This window comes from Perna viridis, chromosome 2 (assembly GCF_037379345.1).
Source record: "Perna viridis isolate PV_CMFRI_1.1 ecotype Kerala chromosome 2, ASM3737934v1, whole genome shotgun sequence".
Taxonomy (NCBI): domain Eukaryota; kingdom Metazoa; phylum Mollusca; class Bivalvia; order Mytilida; family Mytilidae; genus Perna; species Perna viridis.
In genome coordinates this window covers 58,100,671-58,122,219 of record NC_142446.1, presented here as the reverse complement: position 1 = coordinate 58,122,219, position 21,549 = coordinate 58,100,671, and the positions used below count along the sequence as shown (strand labels likewise).

At 32.2% G+C, this 21,549-nt stretch overlaps 1 protein-coding gene across 1 annotated transcript in view; it reads left to right on the top strand.

The window, feature by feature from the left end:
- The window catches only part of LOC148626230 (neuroendocrine convertase 2-like), a 40,340-nt gene extending 27,904 nt beyond the window's left edge, over positions 1-12,436 (top strand). The window contains exons 14-21 of the mRNA XM_088570060.1: positions 537-811; positions 1,833-1,919; positions 2,492-2,656; positions 4,640-4,774; positions 6,051-6,086; positions 8,471-8,623; positions 10,444-10,560; positions 12,301-12,436. Of these exons, the coding sequence (XP_088426186.1) occupies positions 537-811; positions 1,833-1,919; positions 2,492-2,656; positions 4,640-4,774; positions 6,051-6,086; positions 8,471-8,623; positions 10,444-10,560; positions 12,301-12,404 (1,072 nt within the window). The 3' untranslated portion in view covers positions 12,405-12,436. The remainder of the gene's footprint in view (positions 1-536; positions 812-1,832; positions 1,920-2,491; positions 2,657-4,639; positions 4,775-6,050; positions 6,087-8,470; positions 8,624-10,443; positions 10,561-12,300) is intronic.
- The last annotated feature ends 9,113 nt before the right edge of the window (positions 12,437-21,549 follow it).

Below are 21,549 nucleotides of genomic sequence, written 5' to 3'. Positions count from 1 at the left end.
AGTGCTGTGAAAAAAGTTCTCATCTTATTTAAAAAATTTAAACAGTTTCTGAAAGGAAAAACATTTCTGTACATTTTATAGGTGCATTTTGCTTCTTGTGATGTGAAGCCTAATCTCCATAATGATTTTTAAATATACCCCTATCTTGTGAAAACACTGGGATTTCCCATGCTATTTATAGACCCTTCACTTCCGGTGACCAGTACTGCACTGCAAGTCTGCTAACCCCACATGCCGTTCTGCGGATTGTGAGCTGACATATGTAGAATCATGCTGATATATAGTCCTCTGCAGGTTAAAGTTAAGGTTAAGTCTAGAGAAGCCATTGAATATTGTGAAATTAGCATAGAAGCCTATGGGAAGTGGAATTAGTGGTTTTTAGCCTAAAACGAAAGGGAAAATGAATAAAAAAAATAAACAACACACACACACACACACACACACACACACACACACACACACACACACACACACACACACAACAAATCAAAAACGAACGCCAAAATTAAGATGACACTTTTATTTTAATTTTTTAGGACAAAATTGAATAACTTTGTGATAAAAATCGCTGAATGCAATGCCAGGTATATCGAACACGTGGAAGTGTCGCTAAAAGTAGACCATCCACAAGCTGGCCAGATTCGGTGGGTTTTGGTTTCACCATACGGTACACGATCTATAATTCTACCAGGCAGAGGGCTTGATCCTACGAAGAACATGGATCTCACTGTGTTAACTGTACAGATGTGGGGAGAAAATCCTAATGGGTACTGGAGGTTGGAACCTAAACCTGTTTTTGGTGCAAACCTCGGTAAGATATTATTATTATTATTATTATTATAATACAATACTTATTAAGCGCTTATCTAATAAAACTTACTCTAAGCGCAAGATATTATATATAATGGTCGGACAGAGTGAAAACAAAGGAGATGTGGTATAATTGCCAACGAGACAGTCATCAACCAAACGCCAGGCAGTGAACAGGTCACCACATGATCTTCAATCTTCATATTATAGAGCAAGCTTTAAAAGGCCTCGAAATAAATTATTCGAAGCTATTAATAAAAGACGAAAATCGGTCTAATCTATATTACTCTATACAAAAAAAACAACATAAAACGAATATCAATGAACATAAAAAACAACAACTATTGGACTACGTGTTCCTAGTGTTATCTTTATTCAATAGTAAAGAAATTTCACCGAAACTAGGAACTATGTGTATATTTATACATCTGTACATGGTTCTTATATTTGTATACTTTTGCTGTATGAGAAATAAAATTGAAAGTTTGTAAAAATACATACAAAACATACATCACTACACCATTGAATAAATTTGCCAGAATATAAAAATTATGTTCATAGTAAATATGAAGCAACCTTTATGATGGTATGTCCCTATCTTTAAAGCAACAAGTTCAACATAAAGGTAAAATTTTAGTTGCCTACCTTGTTTTCTTTATTGCATGTACAGTATCAGTTTACTTGTACTAAAGTAACGTGGTTGAAAATATAAACATACATGTGATCGGAACAATTAATTCATTGTTAACATGAAATTTTGCGCGTTTTCGTGCATAGCACGCCCCACTTATGCAGGAATTTAATATTGGACAGCAGCTAAAATCGCTTACAATGTATGCCCTATCCATATAAAACCACACACCATCTTTGAAATCAATCCATCTATTTAGATCTGAGACAATTGATACGAAATTCGGACGCACGGACGGGCACGGCGATTCCAATATTCCACCATTCGTTTAATAAGGTTACAATTATCTGGAAGGAAATACACTTTAACGTAATCTTATGTTCTGTTTTAGACAATGGGGAACTTAAGTCAGCAGATTTAACAATTCATGGGTATGATTGTGGCAAGAGTAAAGAATGTCTTCAACAAGCCAAGCAAGGTACGTTACATAAACAGATCAAATGTCATTGAATGTACATAGATTACAAACATGGCATGAGTACACAGTTAAAGTTTCTGCTCTCGTTCGTGTGTGAAGTTTCTGCTCTCATTCGAATCTTATATTATATCTTCCCATTGTAAATAATAATAACTAGATTTGTAATGAAATGAATTTAAAGGAACAGTATATCTTGACTAAAGCAGGACAATAAACCCGTTTATGGTATGTTGATGAGCATGCTCAATATACTCTTCCTCGAAGTAGGGCTTGGTTAGAACAAAATAATTTTCCTCGCGTAAATCGTATATTGAGCACGATTCATGGGTAGTTGATGAGCATACATGGAGCATACTTAATATATACTTCTGTAAGATAAATTCTTTTATTCTACCAGAGGCTAACATCAGAATAATACGTCATGCATGCTCATCGACTAACAAAGAGAAGGTCTATTGTAACAATGAAATCTTACGTAATAGTCTATCATGACTGTGAAAAATTGCAAAGTACTTTTCAAGGTAGCAAAAGAGTAAACAATACATGTAACAAGCGTTTTATTACATTTTTAGTTCAAGGAAGTTGGGCTAGCTGGTCCGCATGGACACCGTGTACCTGTGGTGACACAACCATCAGTAGGCATAGATCATGTGTTCGAGAGAGGAACTCTGATTTCTGCATAGGAAACAGCTTTGAGAAAAATATCTGTGAACCACAAAACTGCCAAACGACGACCGGTAAGGTGAAATATAAGTGCAAGTTCATATATAATTCAGACACTGCCAATAGTAGAGATGATCGATTGTGTAAAAATACTCCGTATCAGCGATGCTTTTCGGTATACATATACTATATTTTTACATGGCGATAATCATATTCTATATTCAGATATGATTTTTTTTTTAGAAAATCAAAGGTTCATCTCCCACTAAAATCAACAAAATCAAATAAAATCAAGAACTATAAATCTTGGAGAGTGCCAATTTCGGGTACAATCTTTATGTCTGTCGTTCCATAATGGTTTGTTATTATTCAGGACAATAACTTTTAGAACGATCAAAATGGAAACATTTTTGATATGTTGTTCTCTATTTAATTTCTGTAGTACATGTATAATGAAAAAAAAAAACAATCTTAACAAATCAGACTTTTGTCAAAAATGTCAAAATTCAAACAAAAGTAGATAATTTAAAAAAAAAAATAAAAACAAAAACCATGTAATTTTGTCTATTTTTAGCTTGATATGTTATTACTAAAGTCCAACGTTTGATTGAACATATGTCAAGCTTAAACTACACCAAATGCATCTTTGAAGATTTGTTTTGGTCATCCTTTAGCCATAAAATGGACTGTCAAATAGGTCAATACAATTACCTTTTGAATTTCTTAAACTAATCGTAATCTACACGTGTAAGACAATGATCCTAAGGTAAACAAAGGTACAATTAACAATAAATTTAACTAAAGGATTTATCACTTCTTTGGTCAGCTTCAGTCATCAATTAAGCAATAGCTGCTTACTCAGAGGGCATTGTTATAGTGTTATGTCTGCAATAATGGCCCCAGTAAAACTGTAAGCCCCTTAAAATAAGTCTTGTTTTCTGCTACCAAATCGGGCATAAAATGGTTAGTGTAGGCACAAAAAAAGCAAAATAGGGTAGAAGGAAACCGACATATTATGTTTTTTGCCTAATGGTCCGAGGGAACGCTGAGGACTAGTACAGTCTTCTAAATTAAGTTATGATGGAAGGCATTCATATGTTGTAATATAAACCAGGCAAATGTAACAACTGGTGAGCAGAATGAATTATTGTCGTCCAAATTAAAAATTACACGAGCTAAAGAGAGGGCATAATTTATATTTTGAAATCAATATAAATTCCCAAGGACAGTAAATTCATCGATGATACCCTTTACGAAAGCAACTACTGCATTGCTTTAAAACGGAATCTAAAGTGGACATTATTCTTAGATAATGAGGACAGTTTTACGCACATCATTAAAAATTATAACATTAAGCTAAGAGGGTGATAGATTACTTCATTACTTGAAGAAAATCACCATAAGGCTTTCAGGCATAGCCGAAGTGGCAATGTATTTTCAAGGGTAACAAACTTCGCTCTCTTACCTATATATTATTAATTTTCTTGTACCGAATGTTCTATTTCACGAGAGGGTAATAGATAAAAAAATCAACACAATCTGAGAGATACAATAGAGCATAATTTTATCCTCATTTCGAACCAATTAAAATAAAGCAAATTGACTTAAAATATAATGATAATGGTTATCAACTAAACATTATATTAACTATTAGGAAAACCAAATCATTTTCGATATTGAATAACTTTATATATTATAGTCAATGTTTTCGCTACTGTAGCCTATGAAGTCAAACCTAAAATACTGATTTATAAAAAAAAAGATTGAAAGGAAGTCTTCTTGTTTTACTGTTTTCTCTTTTTTTTGTATTCATATGACATCCACATTCAGTCATGTGAATCAATAATACGGAATCAATTAATACAATTTGACTTTGAATTGATTTATACAGATAATAATTTAAAATACTATCGTTTGGAGTACCCATCTGTCAGAACGTTTTATCATGTTCATATGCATTTGATTGAAAATCATAATGTCAAACCACCATAGGAACAATAGCACAAACGAAAAATCTGAACGATAAATGCAAATATAGTATTATTAGTGTTCATAAGTTTCAGACACCGATATTTGTCCGCCTTCAACTGACCTAGACTGGGATTGTTCTGAGCACTGTTCCACAGACATTGATTGTATTGGTGGAGGAAAATGCTGCGCCAATGGGTGTGGTCATTCTTGTATAGCACCAAGTAAGTTTCTCATACAATAGAATTACCACTTTATTAAAGTAGCACTCGAGCTAAGAATCGTGCAAAATATGATACATTTTTTGAACGCCTTAATATTTTCGTTTTTGATATTTTGTTTAAAATGCTTAAGTAAATAGAAAATAATATGTGGATTTCATAGCACCCTTGTTCATAAGAGATATAATTATATAGAAAATTATATAGAATGTACTGTTAAATTTAAAATTAAGGGGATACCTCTGTAAATGACACTAAAACACAGTAGAAACCATTGGATTTTCAAATGTTATTTATCTCCTAAAACCAGACAAGTTGGAATGAATGATGATACATTTCATCATAGACCTTTAAAACAAAAGTAAACATGTGTAGCCTTTTTTGAGGTACATCACATATTACAGAAGTTACATGATTCTTATAAAGACTATTACTTAACAAACAAATCATACAGCAATGGAAGAGGGACAACATACTTTGAACAGTGTACTTCCACAATAGGATTATTTATTAATTTACATTATCTGAAATATCGGTCATTCAAATGTTAAGTAACATCCGTTAAAGCCTTTGACTTGGTTTATCATACCTTGTCACTCGTATTGCCTCATTGTACATGAATGCAATCGTACGTTTTTGTCCAAGAGTAGACCTAAAGATAAAACCTGCATCAAGGAAGAGGTAGGCAGTATGTATTTGTATACATTTGTTAAAAAAATGTTATATATATATATGTATATATTTTTAATTTCCGCTAGAATCTTGATTCTCTTGGTTATCCTTTTACCCATTTTCACAATCTTATTTAGTTTATCTTACAGCCATCATGGAAACGGAAGATTGGGCTAGCAATAATCTGGTTTACACTATCATTTTACTTTGAAATGATTGTATCAAGTGATGAACATAGTGTATAGTAAAACTGCTTGGAGTTACAATTGAACTTTAATACTCAAATTACTGACATATGTAAAAACCGATAGCCGTTTGACCGTTTCATTTAAAAAAAATGGTCAATACTTGCTAACATGACAATATATCATACTTTCGTCGAGTCCAGTCATTACCCTCTAATGTGGCACATCAATGTTCAAAGAAATACGTACAAAATGGAAAAAATACAAGAAAGATCACAAAACAATCACTTAAGTTTCAAGAGAGTGCACAACGTCAGACATGTGGGAACCATGGCTTTAGAGACATTCATAGTTATTACTTGTTCCAGTCACGAATTTATGCAAGATGTTGCAATTTTAAAAACTAATACATATTCTTGCAGATAACGAAACAGAGCCGATATCCGAAGAAGTACAAGGTATGATGAGCTTTAGCTATGAGGAAGCTTAGCTTTGAAACTCTCTTTCTAAAGATGCATATTAAATTTTCACAACGTTTGACAGTTTAAATAAATTGATAAGTACATGTTGCTTTTCTTAAGTCTACTCCAGCAGCTTGTGGCGAATGCATTGACATGTGATTTTAGACTATCCTTGTCTTGTCGGTCTCTTTATGTTTGTACTCTTACTTTAGTACCTGTTAAGGAGGTAGACCTAGGGTAAGTGACATACAAGTAACTCTTGAAGTCAGTGATATGTATGTAACATATTAATTTCACCAAAGCTAATCAAGCTTTCATTTGAAACAGAATGAAATCAGTTCAAGTTACTTAGGTGTTTACATAAGATAGATGTCAAATGCTGAATACAAACGTTCTAATGATTTATAAGAGTTGTGTCCCTTACGCAGGGTCTATCTTCTTAAGTTTTGCCTAACAAGCCACATGATGTTTATTTATATATATTTAATTTTTGTGAATTCTTAATAGGACAGCAAAAACAAACGACGCAATCGATTGACAGTTGACTGTATTGATCCGCGTTGTAAAAATTATAATTTACAATCGGTGGAACTTCTGAGTAGACGCGATGGTAGCCCTTCTCACTAGATGAACTATGTAGCTGAAGTCTTCTTTGAAACTTCTTTATATTCCCCGTAATTAAATAGCAGTCTTTATAAAAGTCAGACAGGAGGGGATTGATTCGTGCGTTTTCAAAAAAACCCACAAAGTGCAATTTTATTTCTGATTCAGAAACAGCAACAAACCATATATCCAATCTTTGTTTGTCATTTGGTCGTTGCACTTTCGAAATTCATCTTTGTAGGATTTGCTTTGGTTGATTTTATTTATGGTTTTCTCAAAAATGCAGATCAAAATGCAGGGAGGACTATCGTTACGTACAAATATAGCATATGTTGTCCGAAAAAGCATCGTTCGTTTGTTGGGTTTTTCTGCACCATGGACCCCCTCTACCTTTCTCAGTGTTTAAATTTATATATTTGCATAATAAATTTGCCATATATAAAGTTCATTAATAATATTTATGGCAAATCCAACCAACATGCATGAACAAAGAGAAGAATGCGCGTGTTTTGTCTCCAGTCTATTTCTTCTTGTTCTTCAATCTTGATATAGTGTTAAATTACTAAATCATCCTAAAGTATATGCTGACTTGAGTATATATTTTCTGAGTGTGCTACATTGTGTATCAGCCTCTGCTGCAGGCGATATTTGTTATATTATACTGAATACCCTTTTATGCACGTGTACATGACCTTTACGAAACTCACGTGTAATTGTTGCTTACTTCTGATATAAAGAATGTCAAAATGGAATGAAATTCACAAGTATTTTAACATTTAGATAAATTAATCAGCAAAAGCAAATTAAAACAAATTAACACTTCCACAATTCATTTTCCTAATTAAAATGAATTTAATTTTCTAATTAAAGTAAACACAATTGAAACTAAGAAGTATACGCAGACGGACAAGGAAAAGAATTTAAGGTCAAGAGGGAGATATATCGAAGTGATATATGGAGGGTGATAAAAGAGCACATCGTGCTTATCCATCACCCTGTTAGATTGTGACTTTTATTTAGATGAGAGAGAGAGAGAGAGAGAGAGAGAGAGAGAGAGAGAGAGAGAAAGAGAGAGTTGCCTCACACCATTAGACTTTTTATATGTACTATATATTTGGTATGGCTGTATTTGTATACTGTTACACCATTAGACTTTTTATATGTACTATATATTTGGTGTGGCTGTATTTGTATACTGTTACAGATCCTCTATTGTCTTACTCGATACCATCAGAGGTTGTCATGTTCAGTTACATCGTGTGCTAATGTTTGCGCATTATATTTACTTACGAGGAAGTATCACTCGGTTAACGAAAGCTATATTTTTATATAGCCAAGTTAGCCGAGTGGTCTAGAGCGTTGGACTTAGCGGTGTTGCTGTAGATGTCAGAGAAGAGATGGGGTTCGAATCCCGCTGAGGGAGCGACCAAATTGAGATCGCAAATATTTGCAACCTCTCATCGATTCTAGAGTTGGGGTGTAGTTAAGACTTGAATATATATATATCTGGGTAACATTCTATATTCAGCTTCTAAAGTTTTTTCTGAATAAATGTTTCAGGATACTGCTTATTGTATACTAAACATTTTATGTACAAGGGACCGTTATACGAAAATGTACATGAAGGTTAAAACATCGCAACTTATGCATAAAAGTTATATAAAATGAGAGTGTATACAGGATAGTCAGTATCACCTTGAAATGATAAGTAAATCCAAGAGGCACATCTAACTTGTTTTCTTGCCTACTTTATTAGTTTCAACGTGTCTTTTGTTTAGGTCCCGAGGGATGGACAGCATGGTCAGAGTGGGGTTCATGTCCTGAATCGTGTGGATCGTTTTTACGGATTAGATCTAGAATTTGTCAACAAGATGTATGCAACGGTAAAAACGTCGAGACCAAAGACTGTCCGCCGTGTACCACTCGTCCTAGTAAGTATTTTGTATTTTTTATGAAACATTCACATTATTAGTACATTTATTGTACATTTTACAAAAATGAAATGTTAACAATTTTGTATACATTTCTATTAGAAATCATATGGTTTTATGTTTTAAAAAGAGATTTGAGTAAACTGTATGCTTAAGAATGATAACAATAGTGCAATTGACCACAACTTTTGCGTGGAATGTATACACACTCCTTGAGACGTTTAGGTTTCCTGCACGCACGATACCTAAACGTACGCTGAACGCTCACTAAACGCACGATAAACGAACGCTTCTATCGTGCATTAAAATGAACGCTCCTATCGTGCGTTTAAACGCATGAAAAACGAATGCTCCCAGTGTGCATTTAAATGCGCGATAAACGAACGATCCTAGTGTGCGTTTAAACGCACGAAAGACAATGCTCACAGCATGCGTTTAAATGCACGATAGACGAACGATGACAAATAATAATATTAACAAATAATGACGAAAGAAAAAAATAGAAAATTGAAATAGGAAAATATTTAAATTGATAATAGCAAATAATATAAGAGTAACAGTTGAATCAAGGAAATAATCAAAGTACAAAAATAAACGCACGCTCCCATCGTGTGTTTTAACGAACCCTAGTAACGTGCGTTTAAACGAACGCTTCCATCGTGCGTTCATTGTGCGTTTAAACGAAAGCAAAACGATGTGTAAACGCACGATAAACGATGCACGAACGCTAAAATGGGAAACGTGAACGTTTCAAGGAGTGTATTGAATAAGATGAATAAGTAGACCCCGCTTACAGAAACTTAACATTTTGTGAGCCTGTAACATTTTGCATTTTATAAAATAACAGTACTCTTGAAGGAATATAGTTTCAATATTGAAATTGACAACCTTGTCACGTTGTCGGTTGAATGCCGCCATTTGCAATGTCGATTTCAGGTGTTAATTTCACTGAATGAGAATCTACCAAAAAATATTAATATATTTCAGATAGATAGGGAATGTAATTATAACTGTATTTTATACTGAATTTATCGATGTGCACAAATCGGATAATTCTTTCACAAATCTCACACAAAAGTCCTGCAGATGTATATTTGTGTGAGTGAATGGTCCGATTTTACACATAGATAAATTCTGGAAAACAGTGTTTAATCCTATAAAAAATCTATTTTGCAGTTACTATTTTTTTGTGCTTTATTTGTCAACCTTACATTTTATTAAATGACAATATGAATAAATAAATAATACTACTACCGGCCTTTAAAACAGATTTCTTAAAATACATTTCAAAGGTTAATTCTCACTTTATCCACATTGCAAAATACTAAATGATAACGAATTGAACTCAAAGCATCATCTTTCCAGTAAACATGTTTCAGATCTACTGAAATTTGTTTAAACTGCTTGGTGTCAAACCATCCTTGAACAACATAACACACACAAAAAACGTAAGATGGTTAGCATACATTAAAGGTTTTATTTTTATTGTTTTCCCCAAAATATAAGATGAAACTAAATTTTGGTCAGTTTACACTTCGTGAATCTAGTACAAGCGAATATTGTTCCATATTTGGTAAAATCCAAGCATTACGGGCAAAAAAAAAATCCTGATAATTTAATTTCTGGTCAAAATAATATACTTCACCAGAACTTTTTTTTAGTTTGGAATAACTTAAATGCTTACTGTGCACTAAATAGACGTTAATGACGCCATAGTACCAGGTAAGTGTATACAAAATTATCTATGTTGCCCAAAAAGTGAGCCGTCTTATAAGACGTTTTATGATAAATCTTATTGAATATATATTTTATGTTCGAAGCTTGTCCTTCTTCATCAGACATGCCCAGAATTTGTAAATCTCAATGTTTGAAAGACTCCGATTGTGGTAGAGGTAAATGCTGCTTCAATGGATGTGGCCATACTTGTGTAGCACCAAGTAAGTGATACCTGCTCATTACAGTACTTACATAGGGTTAACTTCCCATTTTATGATACACATGGAAAAGGAAACGGGGGACAGTGAGGGTTATGGCAGAATAGCGAAATCATTTAAATATATAAATTTAGTTATTTGTAAACAAATAAAATTTAAACAACTTAGGATAATTATTCAAATATTGAAAATCATAAATATAAAATTGAGGTTGATTATCTACTATAACTAAAGCTGGAGATGTGCACTCCATCATGGGCGAATTTGATAAATATTCAGTATGATTTCTACCAGTGTTTTCATCAGTATATGCTATCATACATGTAATTAATTTTTTTTTTCAGCTTAGCATAGTGTTCATTCATAAGTGCATATGATTGTGGTGTTCAGTTATTTGTTCAAAAAAGGCCTCCACTTAATGTTGTTTGATGTACAAATCTATGAATTGTCATTTTGAACGAAACTTAACTACTAAGTATGAGAAAACCAAGAAATTAAAGGCCATATCAATTATTTCAATTGTTAGAGATATGAATTTCCTGAACTTTAAAAGTTTAAATGTTTGTAAGCAAAATTTTCTATAAAATTGATTATCATGTATGAGTTTTTAGTCTTTAAGACATAGTCAGGACGTATCACGTTTGTGGGACTTTTTTCCAGTTTGTATTTGCACAACTGCTTCGTTTGCCTTCAAGGTTTAAAATAACACATGCATATTTCATAAATTTCAATAGAAATAAAACGATATTTGATTGTTTGGTTACTCTTGCTTGACTGTATCCCTAATTAATTAGTTCCTATGTGTACAACATTCGCTGTGTCTAGTAGGTTAACATATTTGTGATATGATTAGAACGAACTTTTAAGTCACCTTATATTGAAAGGAGATGCTTATGCCTAAACATTTTCAAGAAAAACCAAAGTTTAAGCATTGAATTTTTAGATCTGTCAACTTTTATGATTACCTTATTTGGGGTATACAGTGATGAGGTTTTCGTCCGTCCTTCCGTCCCATCTCTTATCCGTTACTCCTCCTTCACCACTGAATGGAATTAAATTAAACTTTTACAGAATCTTTATTCAGATTCCAATTGTGCACCTCTTATTTTAGATTTTGGATTTTGATCAAATCATTTTGGGATTTTTACATGGCAAAACATGAACTTGGTCATTTGTGAATATGGACACACAAAGGGAACCCTTCTTTTGTCCGTTATTTCTCTTATACCACTGAACGAAGTTGAATGCAAATTTCACAGAATCTGCTTTCTATATATTTCTATTGTACATCTCTTTTAGATTTTGAGTCAAATCAATAAGGAGGTCAAGAGGTCCATATTATCAATTTGGGGAGTGGGTCATCAAGTTAGTTAACATTGCTCACAGTTTTTCTTGTTTATTTTGAAATCAACATTATTCTTAGATAATAGACCAGTTTTACTTTCATATCATATTAAGCGACATTTTCAAGTCCACAACAGTTATTCATATCAAAATAACTGAAAGGATTTCTAACGTCAATGACTTTATCATTGGCAAGTAAGGGACCACGGTAATTTTTATATCTATTTCATAAGGATTTGCTACATATAATTAGTCACTACGATATTTTAAGTGATGTTGATCCAATACCCAAACACATATGTACATGTATGTAAATATAGTGGAGTTAAAAATGATTAACATTAAAACAGGGACACGGGCACACTGAAAGGTTGAAAACTAGTTTTCTTTCTATTTCAGAATGCACGGACCTGTTTACTGACTGTCCGGCGTTCGTCGGGCGATATGGATGTTCGTCTGTGAGATGGAACTGTCGCAGATCTTGCAACCAAATTGAATGCTAAAGCACAATGTACAAAATAAATGCTTAATCGTTCACTTGTGTATGTGACGTAAGGAGGTAGACCTAGGGTAAGGGACACAACTCTTAAAAATCAATGGAAAGTATGTATTCAGCATTTTACATCAATCTTATGTAAGCGCGTAATTAACTTTGATTCATTTTATTCTGCTTTAAACGAAAGTTTGAGCGGCTTTGGTGAAAAGGAATATAATACAAACATATCACTGATTTCATGAGTTGTGTCCCTGACCCTAGGTCTTCTTCCTTAAAAGAATGAGTAAAATACATTCCATCTGTACATTTATGCAGAAAAACAACATGCCAAAATCTGTATCCAATGCTGTATCATATGGAATGCCAACGGGGTCAAAATTCTTATCCGTAAATTGTAACTTCTTGATTTGTAAATTGTCAATTTAAAATTCGTAAATTGTCACTTTGTAACTTGTAAGTGTGTAACTTTCCATTTTGTACATTGAAAATCTGTATTTGCAACTTTGAAATACAACTTTTCTAAATTTGAAATTCTTCATTTGCAACTTCTCACTTCGTAATGCGTTTTTCGAGACTTGTAAATCATCAAAATATTCTAAATCTGTAACTCGTCATTTTAAACTTTCTTTGAAACAGTTTGCCAATCTTCATTTGACAATGTAATAAAACACGTAAGATTGACAATTGGTAGTCAGCACTCTGAAGTTTTGTGAATTGAAACATGTCTATTCGTGAAATGTCAAACAATCATTGTGACGACAGATGGCGCTCGGGATTGGAAGACAAAATGCGACGCTGCTCTCCAGAACGGAAATTAAACGAGCTGGTCTTAAAAAAGAACGGGCACTTTTTTAAATACATGTTTGGCTATGACTTAAGTTTCACTCCGTGGAATTTCAAAAATTAAAATGACTTCTAAAGAAGAATAAAAGTGCTTTAAATTGGTTTAAATTTGTTTTTTTAGAAAAAAGTCAACAATAAAAGATATAAATATTCAAGTGCCATTCTATTAAGGACTATGAGAGACTATTAAGATGTATTCATATATGTACACATGCAAAATAAAATACAAGAAGAAATATACAACACGTTTATAAAAGTTAACTATTTATATAAAAAAACTGGTCCTCCTATATCAGGTTTTAGCAGCTAATTGACACAATTCTTCACAATTAAAAATATAAATAAATTTATCGTTACCAGACAATATATAAAACAATTCATTATATTTTTACGCTTCCTCAAATAATAAATTACGAAGGTCTACATATAATGCACATAAAGTTAAAACATGTTTTTCATCTTTGGTAATATCTTTACAATTAAAACAAATGCGCTCAGATACTGGTTTTGTTTTCATAACGTCATGTTTCTATTTTTAAAGGAGCAATACCACATCTAAATTTTGCAAATGCACTTCTGTGCTTTTTTGGCATGTTTTGTGTAAGATACGACTCTGAACAATAGTTTGTTTTATTTTATTTATAAGTTAATAGTTTACTACCATTACTTTGTAACAATATTCTGTTTTGCCATTCACAAGTAAATTTATCAAATAAAAAGTTTCAAGTTGAACAATAATATGTCTATTTAATATACTATCTAGATTTGCATATGCATCAAAATTACACTCTTTGAGTTTACACATTACTCTGAAACACCAGGTTTTTTTATTTACAGTATTTCTATGCGACCATTTAATAACTTCGATCACTATACATAACATTGCATCTAACCCAGTGTCTAAAAAAACATGTCCATTGCTTAACATTGGGTGGTCTCCAGCCCATATCACCATGAATAGCATCATTTGGTGTATATTTGCCAACCCCCATATAAAATCTGATAGCCCTGTTCTGGACAGCATTAATACACGAAAAATTGCGAGTGCCCCAAACTGACGCTCCATACCTTATTACTGACTAAGCAAGGGTATCAAAAAGTTTAGTAAAAGTACTGTGTTGAAACCACCATGTACTTTACTTTTAACAATAAGTAGACCAAGAGCACGACTTGCAGACCAAGCTACAGCTTTGGCCATTTCATTATAATCAAGAAATTAGGTTAACAACAGTCCAAGATATGCATAACTTGGCACTGTGTGTTATTATCATCATTCAACATACACATTCGATGTTACCTTTACAGAAGGGTTCCTACTAAAATGTACAATTTTTGACTTATCTAAATTGATTTTTAAACAATCTGTTACACATCTTTTACTTAAAACATCCAATAAAACTTGTAAATCATTTTCACTTTCAGTAATGAGGACAATATCATCAGCATATAGAAGTATACCAACTTTTTCATCATCAACATCTACACCAATATTTAATAACTTTATGGCATCAATTAAGTTATTAATGAAAATGTTAAACATAATTAGTGATAGAACACACCCTTGTTTCAATCCAGAGTTTACATTAAACCACTCTGTCATTTTACCATTAAGCTAATACAACATTCTACGTGTGAATATATTGATTTCAAACTACATAAACATTGTGTACTCAATTCTAAATCATTAAGATTAGTAAGCAAGTTTGGTTTTGTTTTGTCAGTTGAAATAAGGGCACAGCGACTAAGAGCAAACCACAATATTAAAGGTTTTAATATAAAACTTTATAGCAGTACACATACTATCAAAATTTCTCAGTTAGCTGATGATACTACTTTATTTTGTAATTCGAAAACCGATGTAAAATTAGCAATGAATGAAATATAAATATTTGGATCATTTTCTGGGTTGATGTTGAATAGAAATAAAACAGAGGGACTTTGGATCGGAAAGCTGAAAAATCTGAGGAATTAAATGGACAGATAAACCAATTAAAGCGCTTGGAATATATTTTGGCCACTGTAAAAATGGGTGCGACAAATTAAATTGGGAAAGTAAAATTGATAAAATGAACAAATTATTAATATCATGGAAGACAGGGATCTCACCTTACTAGGTAAAATTCTGATAATCAAGACATTATTAATACCTAAATTTACATTCATTGGAAGCTCATTAACAATCCCGGACAAGTACTTGAAAGAAATAGAAAACAAATGTTTCAAATTCATTTGGGATGAAAAGCCAGATGAGGTTAAAAGAAATTTAATGATAAATAATGAAACAATTCCGAAATTTGATAAACAAGTCTTTAAATCCTGGTGTTTAGCAGGTGGAGTGAAAATAAATCAACCAAGATCTTTTGGCGAAGTCAGAAAACAAATAATTTGGAATAACGAGAACATTCAGTTCAACAATAAAACTCTTGTTTTTGAACACTCAGTCTGGATTGAAAAGGGTATAATATACATAAATGACATTATTGATGAGAACGGATTGATTAGTCAAAAAATTATTTTAGATAAATTAATAAATCTAAGAAATCGGATTTAAGAAATTTATGCTTTAAAAAAAGCATACCAAATCACTGGTTGAGAATGTTAACTACTGAAAATTCAAAAAAAAAGTGAATATAAAAAAAAGCTAATGCTCCGATATGATAAAGGACCCCTTAGATCTGTAGTCGAAGATTTGGAAATACACCTTGTTAATCTAATTTGACATGATTTTGATGATTACACACACATTTCATTTTAACAAAACAGTTTCCACGTATATCGGTATTTCAAGACACTCTCCTGGCATCAGTGTTTGACAATGAACAACAATATTGGCCATCGCACAGAAAATATTTGAAAAAGTGTCAGACAAATCAGCACTAATTAATGCACCATGCAGGGAAACACCATTAAAACAGGTTTAAGTTATAGATAGTTCATTTGATAAATTGGCAGTTTATTAGGAAATCCAGTATCACATATTTACTCATGTAACAAACAAAAGAGACTCCTAGAAGCCTGAATCGCTCACCTGGTTTAATTTTGCCTTTCAAGGGCAATAAATTTAACGTGACATTGTCCAACAATTTTGGCTCAAGAAGACTTTGGTACATGTAGGACTTATCAGGATCATTTCCCTAAATGAAAGTTTCTTTCAATCTATCATAGTTTTCAAGATATTGGTTGAAAACTGTATTAAAAAAAAAATGTCATTTCCCCCCTTCAAAAACAATTACTCTTACCAGGAGTCGTCTGACAACTTTTATCCCGGAGACTTTTGTTTCTTATGTCCTATTTTTAGTAACGGCGACCATGTTTTTCAACGGGTAAAAAAATCCATGTCTTTTCTATACAGGATATCTCAAGGACCATTCATACAAAGTTTGGTTCCAATTGGTCTAGTAGAGTCAGAGGAGAAGATTTTTGAAAGAAATAACATTGAAAATAGCAAAAAAAAACCGTCAAAAAGAACAATCCAACAAGACTTAATTAAGGATTTATATATAGCGTCAGTTTTGTGCACAATACCCCAAGAAACATTTATACCAAGGTTGGTTCCCATTGGTCAAGTAGTGCAAGAGAAGAAGAGTTTTGAAATATAGTTTACAACGACGAAAGCCAAATGATGGGAATGGGCTTGAAAACGACTTTTCGTCAAAATCCCATAAACTCATTAACATTCTTATTCAATTGATTGTAGTTTATATGCAATTGCAAACACGGTCGAATTCTGTGTAAGTGGTTTTAGTGTGTGTGTGTGTGTGGGGGGGGGGTCTTTATACTCAGTATTAAAAACGATATATGAGAGGCTATTTGATTTCATGTTTGGAAAAGGGAGAGTTCAGGATATTTCCTAATTTACAAATGTGTCAAGTAGGTACATATGTAAAATGAAATACAACTGTAGAGATAAATTGCGATTGTGGTGAGGCCGATGCTATTGAGGACATTGTAGGTTGTGACTGTAAAAATGGGCTTAAGAAATGTATTGTTTGCAAACACGAATCTTGTACAGATGCTGAACCTGAGAAAGCATGGTATTGTACTAAACACAGCCCTACTTAAATATACATATACATCAAACAATTACACCACAAAATTTATATAACAGACACTGTTTATTCAATTAATCTTTTAAAACAACATGTCACTTTAACCTGTAACACAAATTAACTCAAAGACAACCGGTGCACAACTTTTTTTTTATTACTTTTCCAACTTTATTTTATTACATTTACGAATTATTTCATAATTTAACATTTGTGAACTTTTTGAAAATATGCACCTTAACTGTCCTTAATTACAAAAAGTTCGCAAATGTAATGCTCCCCAACCAACAACAGTTAAAACACATTTGAAAATGTCGTAAAAGTAAACAAAACAAAAAACAAAACAAAACAACCAAACAAACAAAACAAAAAAAAAAAAAAAAAAAAAAAAAAAAACCAAACAAACAAACAAACAAACAAAAAGAAAAACTTAATTTAATTAAATGCAAAAATGTAAAAAAAAATGACACAAATCACGTAACAGAATAAATCCGTCTTGTCAAGATTTTCTAACATTTACTGACACAAAATGAAATAATTTTATATAAAATTGTGCCTATTACTATAATAGTCCATGGGCTGGGAGGGTCCACCGTGCACCCCACTCATCAACTTCATGGTAATTTTTAGATACCTTTATACCTCCCATTACCGAATCAATTTGTCGCAAAAGAATATTCTCGGATTCTTTTTTGGTATAAGCCTATATTTACACCCTACTGGGTAAAAAGCCAAGATTTTTTTACTTAATTGTTTGAGCGTTTTAGCCTTCCTGGAATAACATGTGTGCAAAAACTAAACAAAAATAGGTATCATCGTGTAGCCCAATGTCTCAGCCCTACAACAGTACCAAGAAAGTTGCGGTAACACTTGTTGTGGTAAAATGAAAAAATGTACCCCTACCCTTCCGAAAAATAGCTTAAATTGACATATTTTTTTAATGTCAAAACCCCTAGAGTATCTTTGCTCCAGTAAAAAAATGGTTTATTTGGTATTTTCTGTTTAGTATTATCACGATTTATACTTCTGGGGCACTTTTGATGAAATTTGACGATTTTCGTGGTCAGAATTTATCAAAAAATGCAAAAAATGAGATTTTCGATTTTTCGGTCAAAAGTCACAAAATTCGACTCTTTAAGTTATTACTTAAATAAAACGTCTTAAACTTGGTATCATTCGATAGATAATTTAATTTCCTACATAAACGAACCACGAAAAACTAATTTTCAAAAAAATGTTAAAATATTACCCCTACCCCTAGAAACGGGTCTCAGTATCAAACAGAATTCTCATTCATAGCATTCTGACATTGTAGAACTCATATTTTAGGAATTCATAATTAAGATAATAATGTACCTAACATCATATCTGATCAATGCCGATGCTTAGAGTTTCTTTTTTTGGTGATGATTACTATAAATTTGGAAAAAGGGGAATTTTCAGAATTTCTTCTATATCACCCTTTATTTCGCTTTTTTCAGAATACCGTAGTTCAATCAAGCTTTTGAGTGATAAAGTAAAGTAATATGATGTCTTAGCTTCAAAATGAGCCCAAGTAATAAATATTTGAACTTTTTAAGTCAAGTTAGGTGAAAAATGTCAACCCCTACCCATGAAAAAAAAGCATCAACATGAACCAAAATGTTAATAATTAATACATAAACGCTGTACATTAGACATGTTGGATACTATTGTTTTATTCATCAATGTATCCAACAAATTTTCTCATTTCAGGGGCGTATTACCCCTACCCCTAGAAAACGGGTTTCAGTATCAAACAGAATTCTGATTCATAGCATACTGACATTGTAGAACTCATATTTCAGGCATTCATAATTAAGATAATGATATACCTAACCTGTCTGATCAATTCAGGTTTTAGGTTTTCCTTTTGGGTTGAAATTACTATAAGAACGGAAAAATAGTAATTTTCGGAATTTTAGAATTTTCTACTATATCACGCGACATTGTCTTTTTTTTCCAGAATACTGTAGTTTAAAAAAGCTATTGTGTGATACGGATTAAAATAATGTCTTAACTTCAAAATAAGCCCAAGTAATAAATATTTGGACTTTTCTAAGTCAAGTTAGGTAGAAAATTGCCAACCCTACCAATGATAAAAATGCCTCAACATGAACTATAATATTAAGATTCGGCATATAAACGGATACAATAGACATGTTGGGTACTGTTGTTTTAATTATGGATTTATTCAATATATTTTCTCATTTCACGGGCGTATTTTTCAGTTTTAATATGACAATAATGAGTTTTTCATAAAAAGAGGAATTTTTGGAATTTCACATTTCCTTCCATTTCACTTATTCCAAATACCGTACCTCAAACAAGATTTTGTATATTCAAATACAATTATATAGTGTCTTAGCTTTGTAACGAGCCCAAGCAATAAATATTTGAACTTTTCCAAGTCACATTAGGTGAAAAATTGCCACCCCTACCCATGATAAAAATGCCTCAAAATGAACCAAAATGTTAATTTTTAGCACATAACCGATGTAAAAAAGAACTTAATTATGAATGCCTAAAATATGAGTTTTACGGTGTCAGTATGCTGTGAATGAGAATTCTGTTTGATACCGAGACCAGCTTTCAAAGGGTAAGGGTAGTAATTTTAACATCTTTTTAAAAATTCATTCTTGAAAATTAGTTTTTCGTGATTTATATATGTAGGAAATTAAATTATCTATCGAATGATACCAAATTTGAGACGTTTTATTCGTGTAACAACTTGTAGAGTAGAATTTTTTTGACTTTTGACCGTAAAATCGAAAATCTCATTTTTCGCAGTTTTTGAAAAATTCTGACTACGAAAATCGCCAAAATTCATCAAAAGAATCCCAGAAATATAAATCGTGATAATACTACACAGAAAATACCAAATAAGCCATTTTTACTGGAGCATAAATACTCTAGGGGTTTTGATATTGACAAATATGTCAATTTAAGCGATTTTTTGGCGGAGTAGGGGAACATTTTTTTCATTTTACCGCATAACCCTAAGTGTTACCGCAACTTTCTTGGTACTGTTGTAAAGCTGAGACATTGGGCTACACGATGATATATACATTGGTCAGTTTACTTTGTTCTGTAGAAAGAAGAAGTTCGTGGAATAAAAAACTTTAAAAATAGATTTTTGATGAAGAATGACAAACTATTTCAAAGAAAGTTTAAAATAACTAGTTACAAATTTAATATATTTTGATGTTTTACAAGTCTCGAAAAACGCATTATGAAGTGAGAAGTTGCAAATGAAGAATTTCAAAGTTAGAAAAGTTGTATTCTAAAGTTGCAAATACAGATTTTCAATGTACAAAATGAAAGGATACACACTTACAAGTTACAAAGTGACAGTTTACATATTTCAAATAGACAATTTACGAATTTCAAATTGACAATTTACAAATCAAGAAGTTACAAATTAACAATTTTCGGATTAAGAGTTTTGACCCCGTTGGCATTCCATAGTATCAAACCTCGACCTATTATATGGCATGTGATACAGATTTTGACATGTCAAGTTCTTTACATCGTATTTTTTACTTATACTACAAGTGTGCTCCGAGTAGGGATGGGGTATAGGGTATACGATATAGTTCTAGGGGTTTGAAGTAGGGTTTGCGATATAGGGTTTTAAAACGATAACGCCAAATGTTTAAATAATCACTTAAGTACAAAAAAAACCCTTTCATTTTAATCTACATATATAATAAATGAGTAGAATACTTGAATCATGAGAATACCACCATGTATATATTTCAAACCATGAACTGTGCCATATTTGTCCAATCTTTCTTCCTTTGCTAATTACAGTTTTACAACCAGACAGTCCATGTTTTGTAATAGGTTTATGGTGGACACAACATAATATTATGAGCAATTTGAAGAGACGTCATAGATCTATGAATTTTAATGCATTAGGACTATCACACTCCCGTAACACATGACTAACCATTATATCACCACTTCTAGGAATTGTCTATCATTTTAGTTGCGTGGCTTCTCGGATAGTTTACTACAGTAAATATATCCTATTTAAGTGTTATTAAAGTGTATATGCAGAATCTGTATCGCACCCTACTTGGAATTATTTATCATTTTCGTGGAGGTCCTAATCTGGTACCTTTTTGACGTTTTAAAATAATTATAGAGCTTCCGTGACCAATAACAGTGATATGAACGATTAAATAAGAGTCTTGCCTTAAGATATCTAGCCTTTGAACTTTTATGGTCAACTTGACAGAA